Genomic DNA, 18,208 nt, shown 5'->3' with positions numbered 1-18,208 from the left:
TGTGGCTGAACGTGCAGACTTCGTGAGTTTGGTGACTGGTGTGTTGGGAATGGGAGTGACTGGTGCATACGCTTCTGCGGCACATGGGGGCGCGCAGCGGCCTGAAAATGTTGCGCGTTCGAGGAAGAAGAAGGAAAAAAACCACACGCGCTGCGTGAATAGAGTCTGCGCAATTCGCTTGTTCGCGTCACTCCGAACTTTCGGGAGAACCACGAAGGAAGGAGGGGAGAACAGCGCCATTTGCCTGGTAATTATTTACAGCATATGCGGCCTTTTAAAAAACACTGCACGTCACGCGGAATCCGCAATAGCAGCCCGCACGGGCGGCGTTTTCGCGCAAAGCGTACGAACGTGCTACAGTGCGAAATAAAAGCGTATCGCCGAGCTAGCAGGCGTCTCCTCCAGCTCTGACACCGACAGTTGGAGCGCAAAGACACTGCACAGCTCCGCTTGTAATGTTCGCGATAATCCGGCTCGTGGTTACGGAAATTCGCAGGATTCGCACGTTCCACCGTTTTCACGCAGCACCGGTTCAGCCCCGCGTAGCTAACAGACGCGGAGGAGTCTGGTGGGCAGCTCCCCGTGTGAACCATCAGGCACGAGCTCAACAAAGACACAGCACGGTCGCAGCTGATTGGTTCGCGTGGGTCACGTGGCCTGGTAGAACGCAATGTTTATCAGGCATTTAATGAGATCTGGAACATTAGTACGCTCTCGTGGATGTTTACAGCCAGCCAATCAGCGCCGGTCCGAACTCCGTGACGTAAACAGAATTCAACAGATTAACTAAAAGAAACAAAGTAACTAATAAAAGCTGCACTGACATGGTTACTTACTTTGTAACTGCTTGATATATGGATACACACATACATGTGTATGTAGAGGAATTTCCTACACACACGTGTGGGTGTCTTTAGGTTTCCTCAGAAAGTAGAAAAAGAATAATTTCTGAAAGACAGGAAAACAGTCATCTATCAGTGTTCGTGTATGTTAAAGTCCAGCCAGGAGGGGGCAGTATGGGGACACGAGCTGAAGGAAAAACGAGATGTTCTCGTCCACAGCCATGAAAGCGGCCCCTGTCCAACACTGCAGGTGGTTTTCCTGAAATCTGCACTGGCTGTTTATGGTTCAGTCACCCTGAAAACAGTCCACAGTCTGCTACGCATGCAGCACTTTTTGTCTGTGTTGCTAATTAAAATTAAGTTTTCACAACATAAAATCCATTTCTCAGAAGTCTTGTGTGTCAAAGGAGGAGACGTAGGTTCGGTTCAGCTGCACAGCTGTGGCTCAGGTGATAACATCTGTGAAGTCCAGTTTTATATGAATTCGTCGCAGTCGCTAAATTTGTATTTTTTTTTTTTTTTTGAAAGTATGTAGAAGGATTTTTGAGAACATAATTTTGTAACCTTTAAATTGTGAGCTGCGGGTACATTTAAAAGTGCCAGTGGATGACTGGACTACCTGCTTCTGCAGTCATTTTTAAAATTGGGAACATACTTGAAACATGCATGAAATATTTATGAAACTGTATGAAGAAAGTTTTGTCTCACAACTTGTAAAAAGAAAATGCCAAATTCTATATTCATCACTTCAAATATATTTGTTTCAGTGGATCAGTTAGTGCCGCTGGGACCAGAAAATTGGTCCAGTGAATAAAAATGTTTTGATTTTTTTCTTTTGTCTGAAGAAATTTAATGGCTTCACAGACTTAGAAGAAACAACAGCTCACAATAGGGGAAAAAAACAATATTGCTCAGATTCCTACAGAAACTACTCACTCCACAGCTTGGTAGCTTGTAATATGAACGTATTAGGTGTACCAGTGCTCTAAATGCTCACTAGAGTGAGCCGATGGCGCGATATGGCAGCCTCGCTTCTGTCAGTCTGCCCCAGGGCAGCTGTGGCTACAACTGTAGCTGCCTCCACCAGTGTGTATGTGAGAGTGAATGAATAGTGGTATTGTAAAGCGCTTTGGGTGCCTTGAAAAGCGCTATATAAATCCACTCCATTATTATTATTATTACTATAAACTTGAGTGGGCAGATATACTTGGCTGGCCATTAACATACAAAGCTTGGAGGAATGGGACTGCTATCACTTCCCGTGATCCAAGACAGTAGTTACGCCTCTTTTCCGCTGGTATCTACTCGCCTTAACTCTGTTGTTAGGTTTTTCCATTAGGTAGTAGTACCTGGTACTGGTTACTTTTTTAGTACCTGTTCAGTGGGGGTTGCAAGTAGGGTTGGGTTTAAAAAATAGATTTTCCGATTCAAATCGATTTCAGTTTGAATAATGCGATATGGATTCATTAAATCCTGAGTCGACTTAAATATAAATGTATTTTTCCAGAAATGCCAGAATCTCAGGTTAAAGCTAACGAAACTATTTCAACAACCACCAACAGCTAAAACCGCAAACGATTAAAAAGCAGGTAATCCGATAAAGACGTGAACCCGACGGCACGCACAATTCACTGAACCAGCAACAAAGGAAGATCAAAACCGCTTCACGTTTAGAAACATCGTCATGGATACACTCTTGTTTTGGCAGTTTTGCTTCCACCACGATAAAATTACACTTCCTTCACAGCTCTCTCTCTCTCTCTCTCTCTCTCTCTCTCTCTGTACTCAGAGACCAGTTTAGCATCAAAAATCTGTTTTCTGGATTATTCGCTAGCTTACTACACACCAGTCTACCGTTGTGTACAGCGCTGTCTGCCACACGTGACCTCCGACAAGAAGCCTCGTTTGTGTTCGATCCTAAAGAAATGTAAACTTTTACAAATGATGTCAAATTGCAAAACCCTCAGTTGTGTCTCTCATCAAACCTCTGTAACTTTGCTCTGCTTCACTTCAGCAGCATCAGGTCATGTTCAGATGTTGATTCATGGTTTTCTTCAGTTTTTTTTTCTACTGCAGAATATTTTATCCTGTCCTGGCTATAAAAAGCCAGGACAGGAAAATCTGCTTCATGTTTTTGTGTTTTATCCTCAGTTACTTTGACACAAAGGCATCTGCTCACACCTCTGATGAAGTCTCACAGTGTCAGCCTTGTTTTTATACATAGATATAAAATATGGATGTACGGATAAATGATCAGAATTATAATATTTCTGACTGTCTGAGTCAAAATCAAATTGAATCATATCGGCACCTTGTGAATCAGAATTGAATCGGTCATGGAAATCCTTGACGATAACCAGCCCTAGTTGCAAAAATGTGACGTCGACAGACTGCATGCTGGTGACTGGCCAGGCTGTGGCGTTGCTCGCTGAGTCATGAGATTGTCTCCTTCAAAGTAATCAAAACTGCTATTTTTGAATCTCGGCCACAAATAGCCACACAACATCCAACACTCTGGTCCCCGAGTCTGACAGAAAGCCAGAGACTGAGCAGCAGGTGTAGCATCACCTCGAAATCCTCTTTTTGTGTTTGTGTCATATAAACATGACATCACAAGACTTTCAGCCACGTTACTTTGATGACCACATGCACATTTAGGTGGTGCTCGTTTGCAGTGTAAATCTGATCAGTCAAATCGAGTCATGGAGTCCATCCGACCCAGGCCTGCATCACAGCATGGGAAAATATGAGACAGGAAGCAGCACAACTAGCTGATTAGCAATGACTGAATTTTCAGAATAAGAGTGAGGGTTAGGAGACTGTTGAGTGTAACTCAATGATGTTATTATCTTACATGGATTAAATCTCACATTAGTCAAAATGTACTCATCTGTTTATGCTGAAATTTAAAGTTATTTTGTATAAAATGAAAAGATAAACTTTGATCTGCACAAAAGCTTATTAAGGAGCTTATTTAGAGCAATAATAAGGAATAGTTTTTAAACGGAGGGAAATATTTTGTATGCTTATGAAGCAGAGATGCTATTTCTGCCTGCTTATAATTCATTTTATCCTCCATATTTCTTTTCTTTCATCGTTTTTTCCTTTGTGTTTTTTCTGCAGGTCCTGTGCAGTCAGCCAGGCGTGTCTAGTCCCGACTGGCAGCTGGATCAGGATCAGCTAGCCGTGGAGGGCGGTGAATTTGGACTCGGTCTCTCTTTTAGTGGGCCGTCCGAGGCAGCGGTGGAGCCATGTCAGCCACGTGGCGTGAGGACGATGAGGAACTGAGGGTGGGAGGAGTAAAAGGAGCATTGAAAGCCAAAACGAGGTTCTCCTTCACTGAGGTCAAGCTGCTGCTGGAGGCGGTGAAGAGGAACAGATACATCATCCTCAGTGAGTAGGAATAAAAAAGTAGATTAGTTCTTTTCTATTTAGGAGGAAAGTCTTTGAGGAGCTGTTCGTAATAAAACGTGTGCCGTTGAGGCCATTCTGGTACGACCTACTGACCGTCCTGTTGGTCGTGTTTATCATGCGAGTGTTGAGCTCCTCAAATCTCTCATCACATAGGCTGATGGATGCCAGCTTCGCCACCTTGGGCTGCATTTGGTGACAGTGATCTGTATTCTGCTGCAAAATGCACTCCAGCCGACTGGCAGCAGGTGGAGAGCTGCTTCTGATGCTGCTCTGTCGTCCTGCTCAGAGAGGCTGCAGTCAGAATCCCTCCATCCTTTTGTTTTTGTCATCACGGCGTTTGGGCAGTTAAAACACAGAGGGACATTTTTTAATATTGTTTAGTTCAGGAACCCCTGACACCACTGATACAATCAGTCAGATGTCAAACATAACATTTGATTTTATTGTGAAGTTACAGGATGTTTTACTGGTCAGTCTGCCCTCTCTCTGTTTTTAGTGCACTGTGCTTTTAAAGATCCTTACCAGCAGAGGGAGCACGTGGGTCACCTTTTACAGCACTGCTGTGATTTAATACTTGAGACTGATTCGTTCTCTCTGTAGGGAAGTTTAACCAAGGTGTGTCGGCTGAAACGAAGAAACAGACGTGGGTCGAGATCACCAATCAGATCAACGGTCTGGGAGAGAATCACAGAGAGGTTTGTTTTACATCATTCTCAGCTCCAGAAAGTCCTTCGAAAGATGATTTGTGAAGTTGGCACAGTTCAGAGAAGCCCTGATCTGTCCTTCAACGTTTTGTTTTTCTGCATTATGTTATTAATTTATTCAAAGTCATGTAAAAAGAATCAGTTCTCCCAGATGAGCGAATTAATAGATAAGGCCATTCAGTCCTGCCACACCATGCTGCCCTCTGCTGTTTGAACACAAAGGCTGTATAAAACCTTTGCAGTTATACTCATACCAAACTTAACAATCACATAAGCTGAAAGTCTTCACTTCAGGATGCGATAGATTTATTTTTTTTATCGTTTGTGCTTCATAAACGACCGGCGGATTGTCGACAGTAGTTTAAGAACTTGCAGCAGTTGCAGGCAGTGTGATGGATGCGATATGTCACTCAGCACTCCTCAAAGGTTTTGTTTCCACTCAGGTGCGTCAGATCATGAAGAAATGGGCAGACCTCAAATGTGATGGGAAGCGACGCATTGCAGCGCTGCGGGGTCCCAACGGCACAACCCTGAGGAAGAAGAAACTGGGCCCCGTGGAGAGGATGGTCCATAAGATACTGATGATGAGTCCTAGAGGAGGTGAGGCGAGGCACAGAGCAACACAGGGTTTAATCAGATTGTCCATTTTCTTTCTTGGGAAGGTTTCTAAGTGAGTGAAGTGACCCAGAAGTATCAGAGTTTCAGCCACAATTACAGCTGTTCAACTCTCCAAATCCGAAGGAAAGGCGCTTCACTGCTGCCTCCTTTCGCAAAGGATGCACTAAAATCCATCCTTTAGGAAAGGAAACAAGATGATGCCATCCAGCCCGTGATGAAAACACGTGTTAGTTTAGTTTCACTTCACTGCTTTATAAATTCTTTAATGTAATAGTCCTTTTTACCTCATAAAAGGCTGATGTTCTTCAGAGATTAGTCTCACCCCAAGCTGCCGTCATGTCACTGCACGCGTTGGCGTTTCAACCAGACCTCATTTTTGTTTGTTTTTCAGAAGTTTGTCTCGACTTCACAGGTTTCTCCTGGTTTTTCTCACTGTGCCACTCAGCTGTCAGTGACCCAGCACCTGCTAGTGAGGTGATCTGTTGTGTTTTTATCAGCCTGCCGGGGGCTGTGTACTTCCTGGGTCAAGTGCTGAAAGTCTAGAGAAGCGTTGTACTCAGCACTGCCCCTAGAGGCTAAGGAAAACACTGCATGCACAAACTGACTTCCTGAACTAAGTAATCTGTCTGATGTATTCTTTGCTGCTGCAGCTGGAAGCTGATCACATTACTGGCAGCCAATCAGCAGATGCGCTCTGTCTGCTGCCTCTCAAAGGCATTTCACTTTGCAGGATGGTGCTGCATTGTTAGCGTGGTCAGTGTAAAACTGAGAGAGGAGGTTACAGTGATATTTAAAAAAAGGCATCAGATATATCTATGAGGATCCGTCCAGTCAGAGTATCAGAATTTACTCAGATTTCATGTGTTGGTTTTCAGACGGCGACAGCGACCTGGACCTGGGAGAAGACGACGACTTCTCAAAGATGTGCAGTAAAGGGCTACCCTCCAGCAGTTCCCCCTACTCCTACCTCAGTCTGACAGACGGCACTCACACTTTATCAGGAGGACCCTCTTTTGAAATTTCACCTCTCTCCTCACCTGAAAAAGAACTTGGTGGTGAGTAAAGAAAAAGCTCTGGCAGCTCGATCGAGGGTTATTTGGACCAGACTCTGAGGTGTAAACCATGGAGCTTCAGGGTCCTGTTTTACATTTAATATAAATATGAAACGGTTGGTTGTGAGACTGATCTCCCATCGTCACCGACGTACAAATCGATTGTTTAAGAAGAGAAAAAAAAGTTCTTATATCCAGTTCAGATGTCAAAGCCTTCTTGAGGCCTTCTTGGACATTTTCATGACGTTCTCATGTTTTTGCAGGAGATCCTTTCCACTCCTCGTCTGACTTTGACCTGGGTGACGATGGAGGTAAGGACACTGTTGATACTTATTTTTTAAACCATGCAGTCCAACGTTTGGCTGCAAGTGTTAAAAATCATACATAATGTGCATTAAATGAATATGAATCAGGCATGACGTGGGTGTTTGAAAATGTTGTGAGGTCCTGTAAACTTCCTGCTTTCATTTGGCACAAGCACGAATGTCATACCTGAGCCTCGGCCATAATCTGATGGAGGCAGTGAAGTGAGGAATAAGAAATGAAAACCCTGAACATTCATCTTCTAGATTTGTGCGTTTCTTAGAAATTCCTGTAAAATGTGGAGAAACAAAGATGGTTTACTGCGTGTAGAAACACGATGTAAACATCTCAACGGTGCGGTTTCTTCTGTCCTCGTTTTAATCTGGTGACAGCATCAATGACAGTAATGAGAGTTTGCATCACCCTGCATGTTTCAGTGCTGCTCCTTTAAAGAATAAACTGATCCTCCTGTGGCGTTTGTCCTTCACAGAACAAATGATGGATTTTGATGAAAACGACGACTCCATGTTCTCCTACCCTTCCTCCGTCCGGCCACCCCCCACCTCCCTCGATCCTCTGCCCGATAACGCCCTGATGAGGGTGAAGCCCGTCTACACGTACTCCCGAAGCAGCAACGGCCAGAGCCAAACCATCCAGAACTCCTCCTCCTCCAGCAGACCTCCACCCGGACCTTCCTCCTCCTCAGTGGCTTCCACGTCCTCTGGCTTTCCTTTGGCTTCTGATTCAGAAGCTGCTTCATCCTCTGCTGTCCCCCCACCATCACGGTCCCCCAGCACCTCCAACAGACCTGGCTCCGCCCTCCCTGCTCCCTCTTCATTCCCTCCTCCATCATCTTCCTCTGCACCTGCTGCAGCCAATGGTGCTTCCTCTCACCCTCGACCTTCTACCTCAATTCCACCACCTGAAGCTTCCTCCGCGTTCTCAACAGTCACCTCTGCCACTATTTCCTCTTCTTCTCGAAGCCAGCCTCCTCCCTCCTCCTCCATCTTTCCACGCAGTGCTCCCACCTCAGGCTCAAGCCTATCGGACCCTCTCCCAGCTGGAGCGTCCTCACGCAGGGCACACGAGCAGGTCGCCCAGGTGGCGTCTCAAAGCCTGCAGCAGCAGCGGGCCAGCAGGATGCTCCTGACCTCGGTGTCTCAGTCTCTGGAGACGTTGGCTCAATCGGTCCAGCTGCTCGTGGAGAGCCAGCATGAGTTCGTGCAGGAGTCCCTGCAGCTCCAGCGGGAGACCGTGGACATCCTGAGGGATTTCTCCAACACTGCACTAACCATGCTGAGAGACAAGGCCAGCAGCGGGCAGCTGGCCCACCATCACCACCGACATCATCCCGCCTCGCACTTCTGAAACCCAGAGGGAGAAAGGACAGGTTTGAGCAGTGCGAGGAGCTTCTCATCAGTCGGGAGTCTTTCTGGTGGGTGTTCCTGTTTGCTGCACACAAAAGCTGCTTTCCACTGGTGACTCGAGCACACGCAGATTTAGGCCCAGAGCTCAATTTTATTTATGTGCCTAAATCCTGTTTTGTTGTTTTCCCTTTTTCTAGTTTTATTTGTGTCAAATTCTAAAAGTTTTCCACACTGTAATAATCAGCATTTCTAAAGGTGCTGAGCTGCTGTAGTCTCACAACCGCCGTGAACATTTCCACACAAACCCAGAGTGACCGAGCGCATTTACAGGAGATGATACACTACGTGGTGCAAGGACACGATCTGCAGTTTGATAATTCTGCTTCCTGTGTGGACATGAGAGGAGAACACTAACCCTGCATCTGATCTCCAGAGCCAGGCTCAAGAGTCACGGCGCTCTTAAACTCAGACTGGCTCCATTTCAGTTTCCTGAAACACCAGAGGAGCAACACCTGGGGACAGGTGGGACAGGTGCTTCATGTCTGTAGTAAATTAGGATAAATTGTTGAGCAGAAGGAACCTTTTTTGGGGGTTACTGCTGAATTTCGCTGCTGCTGATGAAACTTTAGCTGTAATTGACCAATAGATGAACTGAATCTCTTTCCCTCATTAAAAACAAACAGTTCTCTTTTGGTAATCTGTGTAATCTGCTTACAGAATGCATTCATGCACAAAATCAGATAAACTTCACTGTAGACACAAACAACACACCCAGAGCGTGCAGCATAATAAAGTACCTAAAACAGGAGGCAGCAGATATTAACGACTGATTCACAAACTGGTTCCCTTTAACCCAGTCAGGGTCTAAGCAGCCGTGCAGTTTTCAATAGAAGCTCCGCCTTTTATTGAACAAAGCTATAAAATTGCAAATGTGCAACCCAACAGTATCCAAAGTTTCCTGACTGTAAACCATTACAGGAGGATTAACTGCTGCAGGTGACCGTGACACCGCATCATAATGTAAATGGGAAAAACAAATGTGAGCTGACAGAGTCTCTTATATCTTTATAAATGTACTTTTGCAGCCTGGGCACCTTCTTTGTGTGCTTCCTGAAACTAACATAAATCAGATATTGTAGCTCTGTAACTTGTGCTGTGGCTCACACGTGAATCTTCAACTTATTTGCCTGTTTTAAGGACGGAGAAAAGCAAAGTTTCACAAAACGTTAAGAAGTCCAGTCGCTTTTCTTTCGAGGCTCTTTAGAGTACCGTGCCTTGCACTTAGGGAGGAACACCCTTCGACTGGAGTATGAAAATCAAGAATCAAGGAAACTAGCAGATTATAGAAACCATCTCCGTTTCCACCTAAGATGCACACAAAGCAGACTTATTTCCAAGAGTTTGCACCTTGGATCCACGGTGAGGCGACACAGAATGGCGTTGTTTCTGTGGAGAGCACAAAACCAACTTCTAGGTGAAAGGATGGGACGGGTCACTATAGATGCACTCCACAACAAGATCAGATTCTGCAGGAACTCAAACCCATACTCTCTCCTATGTTAGAAGACATTTTTGGGTTTGTGGACAAGGCTAAGCTCACATTTAAGGAAAAGTAAGACAACTCCAAAAATTCCATACTTCCCTAACACAAACTTATATTTCCCAGTCTAGACAATACAAACAAGAACAGGAAGACGTCACAGCCGAGGACAGTCAGGAAAAATGGGTGACGAACTTTTCAGGCAGGACTCTCACTGAAGCTGAACAGGAGATGCCAGCCAAACGACTCAGTTTTTGCCATTTCTCCACAACAGCTGCCCGTAGTGGATGACATCACAGCCACGGAAACCGCCATAAGGATTAATAAAGTAACAACCTGAAGCAGCGAATCAGGGTGAAGGTTTCACCCACCCTCTCCACTACAAAAGTTCCTCCATCTAACCTCACGATACAAGAAAAGAAGGCCGTCGCTGAGCAAAGATCAACTTCAAGAAACTTTAAGAAATCCAGTCACTTTTCTTTCCAAGCTGCTTAAAGTCTGTTTTCTAAATGCTGGGTGTCCCCTCTGTAAACCTGCACCAGGACGTGGCTGTAGTCCATTTATATTTATAACTGCTTATAACAAGCAGAAGTGGGCTGAGGACAGAACCCTGTGGAACACCTGTCAGAGGTTACTTTTCATTATTGGAGAACAACATCACGTTTCCCAATTAGATACGATTTAAACTTATTTTTTCTAATAAAATCCTGCAGTAAGCTTAGAAAGTTCATGTCATGGTTTAATGTGTCAGATGCCTTTTTAAGACGGAGAAAAACCAACACACGATTGAAGTTGTTCAAGCAGAAGTGACCGTCTCTGTGGAATAATGAGCTTTCTGATTATTCCACTGATTCCCACTTTAGATGCAAAGGTTAGGAAGTTGCAAAAAGGAAGGCTTTACTTCCTGTGTCAGGGCACGTTAACGCTGTAGAGACGGTGCCCACAGTGTTTTCGCTGTGGGGTGGTTCTCACCTTTACCTGTCATTTAAAAGGTGGAACTGGGAGGCATCAGCAGCACAGCTGCAGCTTAAACAGGGGAGAACTTGAGCCTCCTCGTGCCAAAGCTCACTTCCTGTTAGACGTCTACTATCAACTATTCTTCTAGCCCAGATTTAATTTAGATAACAGCGCAGTGTCAGTCGTGCCCAGTATTTAGATGTTTCCTATGGAGTTATTGTGGATTTAAATCCCAGCTACAAAGATTTAAACGTCTGAATGTCTGCATTTCCAGCCGGTTGTTGGCAGGTGCTGTAAATCTTATTTAATGTAGTTCAAAATCCTGCTTTCTTTAAACTTTGCATTCCCAGGGACTGTTGAAACCTTTACTCGATTTTCTCCTTGACATAAACCAGTGAATAGAGTTGAGTTGATAAACAATATTAATAAACTGTCTTGTAGCAGTATTATTACTCTTCCATTTTCTGGAAAATAAAGACCGAGCTTCCACCTTAACCATCACTTTAAAGGCTCAGTCACACATCAGCACTGAATCAATGCTTGATGAATGTTCCAGGCAGTCAAACATCTCTGCTAAATTTCTCGTCAGCCGTCGTGGCCTTTGCACGAAGAAGTGATTCTCTCTTCTGCAAGAGTTTATTCCACTAACACCAAACTTCTTTGCTTATACTGGTTTTCATTCTCCGTGTGATTATAGTTTATTCTGGTGTCCACTCAGTTTTTCAAACTGCTGCTGTACCAGAACAAAACACCTACTGCGGCTTTTTAAGTGGTATAGATGTAAAATAATGTCGGCCACAAGTAGAGTTGATGGACCAAAAAATCCAAAATGAATGAAAGCAAAGAACAAACAAAACAAGAAATTCAAGAAACATCCAACAGAACCAGGTCAATAAAATAAAATCTATAAATGAGTAAAAAAAATTGCTCGTTAAACGTTAACATGTTAAAATATTTAACTTTACAGCAGAAATAAATATTTACAGCCAACTATAGAAAACAGCTTTTATCTTTTAAATAGGTGACGTACAGCTGGCTCTGCAGAGGAGACCGACTGAGACGTCTGCTTCAGTTTCAGTCGGTGAAATTCTTGCATTTTGTAATTCTGTTGCTCATCACTAATCAGCTGGTGTTTGTCTTTGCATTCTCCAAAACAACAAATCTTGAAAATGTGGAGATCAGAAAGCAGCGAGCGTGGATGTGACTGTCCTGAATATTCAGTCTGTAGCAGGACATCAAACTTGTTTTACACTGTGGGCCACATGAAGCCCAATTTGATCTAATCTGGCTTAATAACCTGTAAAAAAAGATTAAGGATGAAATTTGTAGAACTACAGAAAAATCCCAGTCAGCTCGTTGCCCAAAACACAACTTCTCTCAATTTTTTTTTATAATACTGTGGACCAGCTGCAAGAAATAGAGGCTTTATTATTTAATGAAATATTGTCAATAAAAAAACAAACAAAAGAACTCTATCATATAATGACTTGTCTTTTACTTTAGTGTATGGCAGGCTATCATCTTTGTCAGTAAGACGATTTAAAACTAACCGAACTTTATCACCTTCTTTGGAATTTTAGTTTTTTGGCAGCTTCCAGGCGGGCAGAGGAGGCCCTGTGCTGGTCTGGTACTGTGTGTTTGACATCCATGTCTACAGTATGCAGCACAAAGTTCAAGCAAAAAGTTTTTAAGGACGAAGTTGTTGAACTAGAGAAGATTTAACAGATGATCCGGGCAGAGGGAGTGGGAGGAAGAAGAACAGCAGAGAGTCTGAAGCAGAAATAAAAAGAAACACATGGACTCATCACTGAACTACAATAAAACTCGAGCGGTAGTCTTTTAGTTTTCAGGCTGTGTTCAGTACGATCTCACCTGGATGTCACCAGATTACAGACGGCAACAACGTCAGGTGTTTGAAATCAATTATGCTGAACCGTTTATTTTGACCTTTGTTTCTTTGCATTATAAGTGTGGACCACTGCTGTCCTTGTATTTATTCATCAGAGATCTGTCTGTTAGAGCCTGAATATTCAAATCAGTTCAGACCCTACAGTAATGCAGAGAAAACTGACCCTCCACGTGTCAACAGTGGGAAGGAAAACCTCCGTCAGAACCAGGATCGAGGCGAGGAGGCCATCTGCAAAAATCTGCCTTGATATAAGAAGGAAATAAGTTCTAACAGTGACCAGAAGAAAACCACTCCTCTCACACTGGAGTTATGCTACACAAGAATTGATCTTTTCCAGGTGGATTAGTGGGCTGGGAGTGGGAAGCCCAGGACACCACGGAGTTATCAGATCAGCTTGGTTATAGACGAGAAAAGGTGGGTCACTCAGAGGAATGACATCATCAGTCTTGCATCTTGTTAAGAAAAAGTTTTCAACCACTGTAACACTCCGCTAACACAAGGCCCAGCGTTAGCGGGGAGAGACCTTCCTCCTGGGAATGTTCCTCCTCTCCAGGTCCTCCATGCTTCCACCAGGCTGGCTGCTTCCTAATTGCACAGTGAGCTTTTCCTTCTGAGACCCACACAGAAACAGGTTCCCAGTGCACACATGACCTGATTAAAAATGGATCCTCCTTCCAATGATGAGTAGATTATTTAAAAAAAAACAGAAGCAGTGAGTCTCAACACCGGTTTCCTGTTTCCCCTTTCTAGAGAAGGGCCGCAAACCCACAACATTCATCTACCCCGGTACTCGACTCCAAATAGCTAGCAGCTGGATTAGAGGAGAATTTTAACTCCCACATATCTGAAAACACGGATCCAGTGTTTTGTAGGAGATTGGGAGATGGCTTAGTGGGTCAGCATTCAGCAGTGATGGAGCACTGGTACCAGTACAGACCTTACTGCACGCATCGGTAAATGGCAGATGTGACTGCTGTAACCACAGATTCAGTTTTCAGTCAGTGAACATTCATATATTCTCAAACAGTTTTTAATTTTCAGGGAGGTCCTTACAGAGCGTGTACAGACATGCAGCACGTTAGCTTCTTTTCCCGATAATAAATCAATGTGCACAAAAGCGCAGGTGAATGATCAATCAGCTTCCTCTGAAACATTTGTAGAAGATTCTACGGAGCTCAATTGGATAATGAAAGGGTTTCTACAGAAGCCAAAAACAGTTGCTGTGAAAATAATTGTTAAAACTGCATCCACTTAAACCTACAGACCAGTCAGTGACCCTGGCAACCACTGGTTGCTGGGTATCAGTAGAGTTAAACTGGCTGTTGACAGGTTGCTGTGCTTTTATGTCTTGTCTGCAAATACTTGCAAACTACTCACCAAGTGTTAGTGAAACTGTGAAAAGTACAACTCAAACAGGAAATGGAGAGTGTGACCTTCAAAGTAAAAGCTGTGTCCTCTGGATCATGTTAGATTAGATTAGATAAAACTTTATTAATCCCTCGGGTGGGTTCCTCTGGGAAATTTGGTTTCCAATAGCACAGCACCGACAGAAGTTACAGAATGTGAGCAGAAATATACCATATATACACATATGTAACTACAGAGACATATATAAATACAGTGTACAAAAGGAAAATAGAATAAATAGGAGTAAGAATACAAGGGAATTGCACATTTCAAGTATTGTGAGTCTATTGCATCGTTAGATATTAACAAAAAGTATTCCACAGTGAAGAGGCACTACAGCTTAGTTGTTCCCCCCTCCTTTGTCCTCCTGTCTCCCCTCCCTCTCCCCTCCAGAGAGGAGTTAAACAGTCTGATGGCGTGTGGGACAAAGGAGTTTTTAAGTCTGTTGGTTCTTGTCTTTGTGAGAAGCAACCTGTCACTGAACAGACTCCTCTGGTTGTTTATGGCCGTGTGCAGAGGATGCCCAGCATTGTTCATAATGTCCAGCAGTTTCTTTAGTGTCCTTTTCTCTGCCACTGTCACCAGAGTGTCCAGCTTCATGCCGACCACAGAGCTAGCCCTCCTGATCAGTTTCTCCAGCCTGGATGAGTCCTTCTTTAGTTTGTTAGTTGTTAGTTTTACATTGAAGGCGAACGCTCTCCATTTCTTGTTTGAATTGTAGTTTCTTGGCGAGCAGTTGGAGAGTGTTTGTAGACAAGTCAACATCTTCCATACAAACCACAGGTGACGATGACTGTTTGCTATTGACCACACCAGTCAAAGAGGGTTTCTGTGTAGCAACCAGTTAAGGTCATTATTCCCTAGTGACCAGTGGTTACCAAGCAGCACCTAGGCTTGTGACACTGAGGCCTTAAATTAGGGGTGAGGGAACTCCAGGCCTCAAGGGCTGGTGTCCTGCAGGTTTCAGATGTGTCCTAATAGTGTGAATGCCTCACATTCTTGAGGCCTGGGGTTCTCCACCCCTGCCTTAGCTGTTGGATTTGGGAGGGAGGATGTAGTTACCATTTTATTTAGTGGATTCGCTGAAAAAATACTAATACCCCCATGGTTGTATTTTAATCTTTTGCCTTAATTACTGCTAAAAGTAGTTGAGCAGTCAAACAAGAGCACTGGGGACCCGACCCTGTAGAATCAGTACCATCAGAGTGGGGCGCCTTTGTTGACCATAATTTCAGAATTTATACAGGAGATAGTTTTAAAGGATGCATCATTGTAAGGAATCCCAAAGGGCATCAGAGAGAAATAACCTTATAAACCCGAGGCTGTACTGGATTAGAACTAGATTCTTTTCCTTTGATGCAAAAACTTGATGTATTACTGATTTGATTGGGGAAAAGTGTAGGAAAGTGGTCCAAGTACGTAGTTCTTCTCTTTAAACTTGGTGACAGATTCTGTTTCTTCTTTGCTCTTTTCTGCAAAGTTGTTCAAATGAGTTCCCTGCAGATGAGTATTTTTGGAAAATTGGGGGGAAATAGGGACCCAGAAGTCAGTACTGGGGATATGAGTGTTGAGGCAGATGAACAGAAAAGTGCTTTAGTAGCAGCTTTTCCCAGTACGAGCGGTTAGATATTACTTTTCCTTCAGGAGGCACACAGCGGTCGAGATAACAAGGCAGATTGATGCTTGTGTAGAAGGGTCAGCATATCTTTCATCATGGGTCCCATTTCAGTGCCCGAGGAAGCTGTCGAGAGCAAAGAGGCGTTAGCCGGGGCTGAGAAGGAAGATTGTTTTATTCCTGAAATGAATAACTCTAATTTGGGTGGTTGGAGCTTCAGAGGAAACCTGCAGTAGGTGTTTATTGAGAAATAAGAGCCCCGAGACACATGGATGCTCCTCCGGCTGTTCGGGAGTGTCAGAGGCAGCAGATGGGGAGTCTCTTTCTTCCAAGTACTGATCCAGTTGGAATGAGGGCTCATCTGGTGGCTCAACCACACCTGCTGAAGTGTGATAGAGCTGTACTGATTAAACATGCATCTACACACATTTCTGTCAGAAATCTGGTTTTGTGTTAACGTAAAAAAGCAAACAGGGCAGGAAACTGTGTGGCTAGGGTTGTGAGGAACATGCATGAGTTTGTGCAGCTTGCTAGCTAACAGCAAACCACAGGCTGTAACTTTTAAAAGTTCTTAGCAAGACCGCCGTTATTGTTCTCACACTCGAGATAAAGAACCCAAGCAGAGAAGAAGCACTGTGTGTCCTGTATGTGAGGTCAGCCTCGCCCACCTCCCTGCCTGAACGGGGACCCAGTGTGGGCCGGGCCGTCGGTCTTTAATCCGCAGAAGATTATAAACAAGATGAATCAATGGCTCTGTCTGAAGATGCCCTCTCAGCTACTCAGTGACTGTGTTAAAGTTTTGAACCACACAGGGACAAATCTTACATATCCTCAACCAAATCCTCCCTTTTTAAAATGATCTATCAAATATCTAAGGTTCATATTAAACATGGCCACAGTTTCAAACGATGGTGTCAGTGTATGTTCCAGTAATCCCAGTGAAACGACTGCTCAGGCTGCGGCACTTTTTTCTAGTCTTGGCTCTGTATGACGCAGCAGCCCGTCCACCATGTGCCAAACCTGCTTGTTATGGGCTGATCCAGTGAAAGCTAGCTTACAGAAGCAGCTAATGTTTATATAATAAAGATTACAGCGGGTTTTGTTGGATTTGTAGTGCACATATGTAACATTTTTGCACTCATGTTATAAGGCCCTCACTATGTGCCTGTGATTCTGTTCATGTGGACGTAGCGTTTTCAGTGGGAAAAACGTCACTGACAGATGAACCCTTAGGCCCCTCCTCCATTCAGAGATGGTCTTTCCCTTTTCACGTAAATGGCCTCCTTGACTCCGCCCTCAAACCAGCGTTCCTCCCTGTCCAGGATGTGTACATCCTCATCATTGAAAGAGTGTCCACTGGCCTGTAGGTGTGAATAGACTGCAGAGTGCTGGCCTCATGAAGTGGCTCTTCTGTGTTGTGTCATCCGCTTCGCCAGAGGTTGATTGGTTTCCCCGATGTATAAAACCTGCCTGTGACACTAACTTTAACTGTGTTATTTATTGTAGGCTGTATTCTCTCAGTGATGAACAGAATCAACGTTCTCGGACTATTTTTCTTCTGTATCCTGCAGCTCACCTGGTTGTCCACCCGCCGGCGGCTTCAAGTCAAGCTCGCTCACAGAGACCTTTCAACCTTTTGTGTTCATTTTCATTTGGAAAATCCGATAAAACCAACAGTCATCGTTTCCCTTCTTCTAAAACACATAACTCAGATTTTGTGAATTTAAGGCATTGATAAACTTGCCTCATCGGACTCTGATAAACCTTTTCTTTCGACAGAAATGCTAATAATCAATCGCTCCACCACTCTCTCCCTCTCAGGGTCTCTCTGCTCCAAACAGTGATAAAGTCTCCTGCTACTTTCCTTTGAAATGTTCAGAAAACCAAATGTTCCTCTTGAATTCTTCACAGGCTCGCTGACAGACTCCATGTTTTAATAATTCACTTTGTTTCTTTATCTTCCTCCAGCCTCCATTTGTTCCTTATTGTCTTCATTTTCTGTATTTGGTGGAGACAGAAAAGACGAAATGAGATTTCTTTTCTTTAAATCTGTCATTTCCGCCTGTGACACCTCCCTCAACAAACCGCTGATAATACAAAATTAAACCAAATTATGATGCTCATTCAAAGCTGGTGAGTAACTTGTGTCCTTTGTGGGTTTCTGATAACACTACTTTACAACATATCAAATAACTATCTGGATTATTTTTCTGAAAGTCAATACGCTGTATGACGTTTACAAAATTGTTCTCCAGCTGGATCTTGAACAGAAGACGCTGAATTTTACAGTCATTCCCAAAAATCTGTCGCAATAACGCACAACTCTCAATGCAGCACCCTGTGCACTAGTGTGGAATAATGAAAATAGCCCAGCATGTCTGCGGTATTATAACTGATCTAACTGACCACTCAGAGACTGAAAGCCACATTCAAGTGTTCTAACCATTCATGGCCAATAACTGGGTTTCCTGGGAGGAGCT

General features: G+C 43.9%; 1 protein-coding gene across 1 annotated transcript; it reads left to right on the top strand.

Moving 5' to 3' along the window:
- Positions 1–47: 47 nt before the first annotated feature.
- LOC146560357 (uncharacterized) lies at positions 48–12,589 on the top strand. The gene is made up of 7 exons (XM_085244427.1): positions 48–247; positions 3,966–4,235; positions 4,857–4,951; positions 5,404–5,560; positions 6,454–6,633; positions 6,894–6,941; positions 7,424–12,589. Exons 2-7 carry the CDS (start codon positions 4,094–4,096, stop codon positions 8,299–8,301), a joined length of 1,500 nt encoding a protein of 499 aa, XP_085100553.1. The 5' UTR covers positions 48–247; positions 3,966–4,093; the 3' UTR covers positions 8,302–12,589.
- Positions 12,590–18,208: the final 5,619 nt, after the last annotated feature.

This window comes from Mchenga conophoros, linkage group LG14, assembly GCF_057382185.1.
Source record: "Mchenga conophoros isolate Kocher_MC1m ecotype Shallow Benthic linkage group LG14, M_conophoros_male_GT1.1, whole genome shotgun sequence".
Lineage (NCBI taxonomy): Eukaryota > Metazoa > Chordata > Actinopteri > Cichliformes > Cichlidae > Mchenga > Mchenga conophoros.
This window is presented reverse-complemented; position numbering and strand designations above follow the sequence as displayed.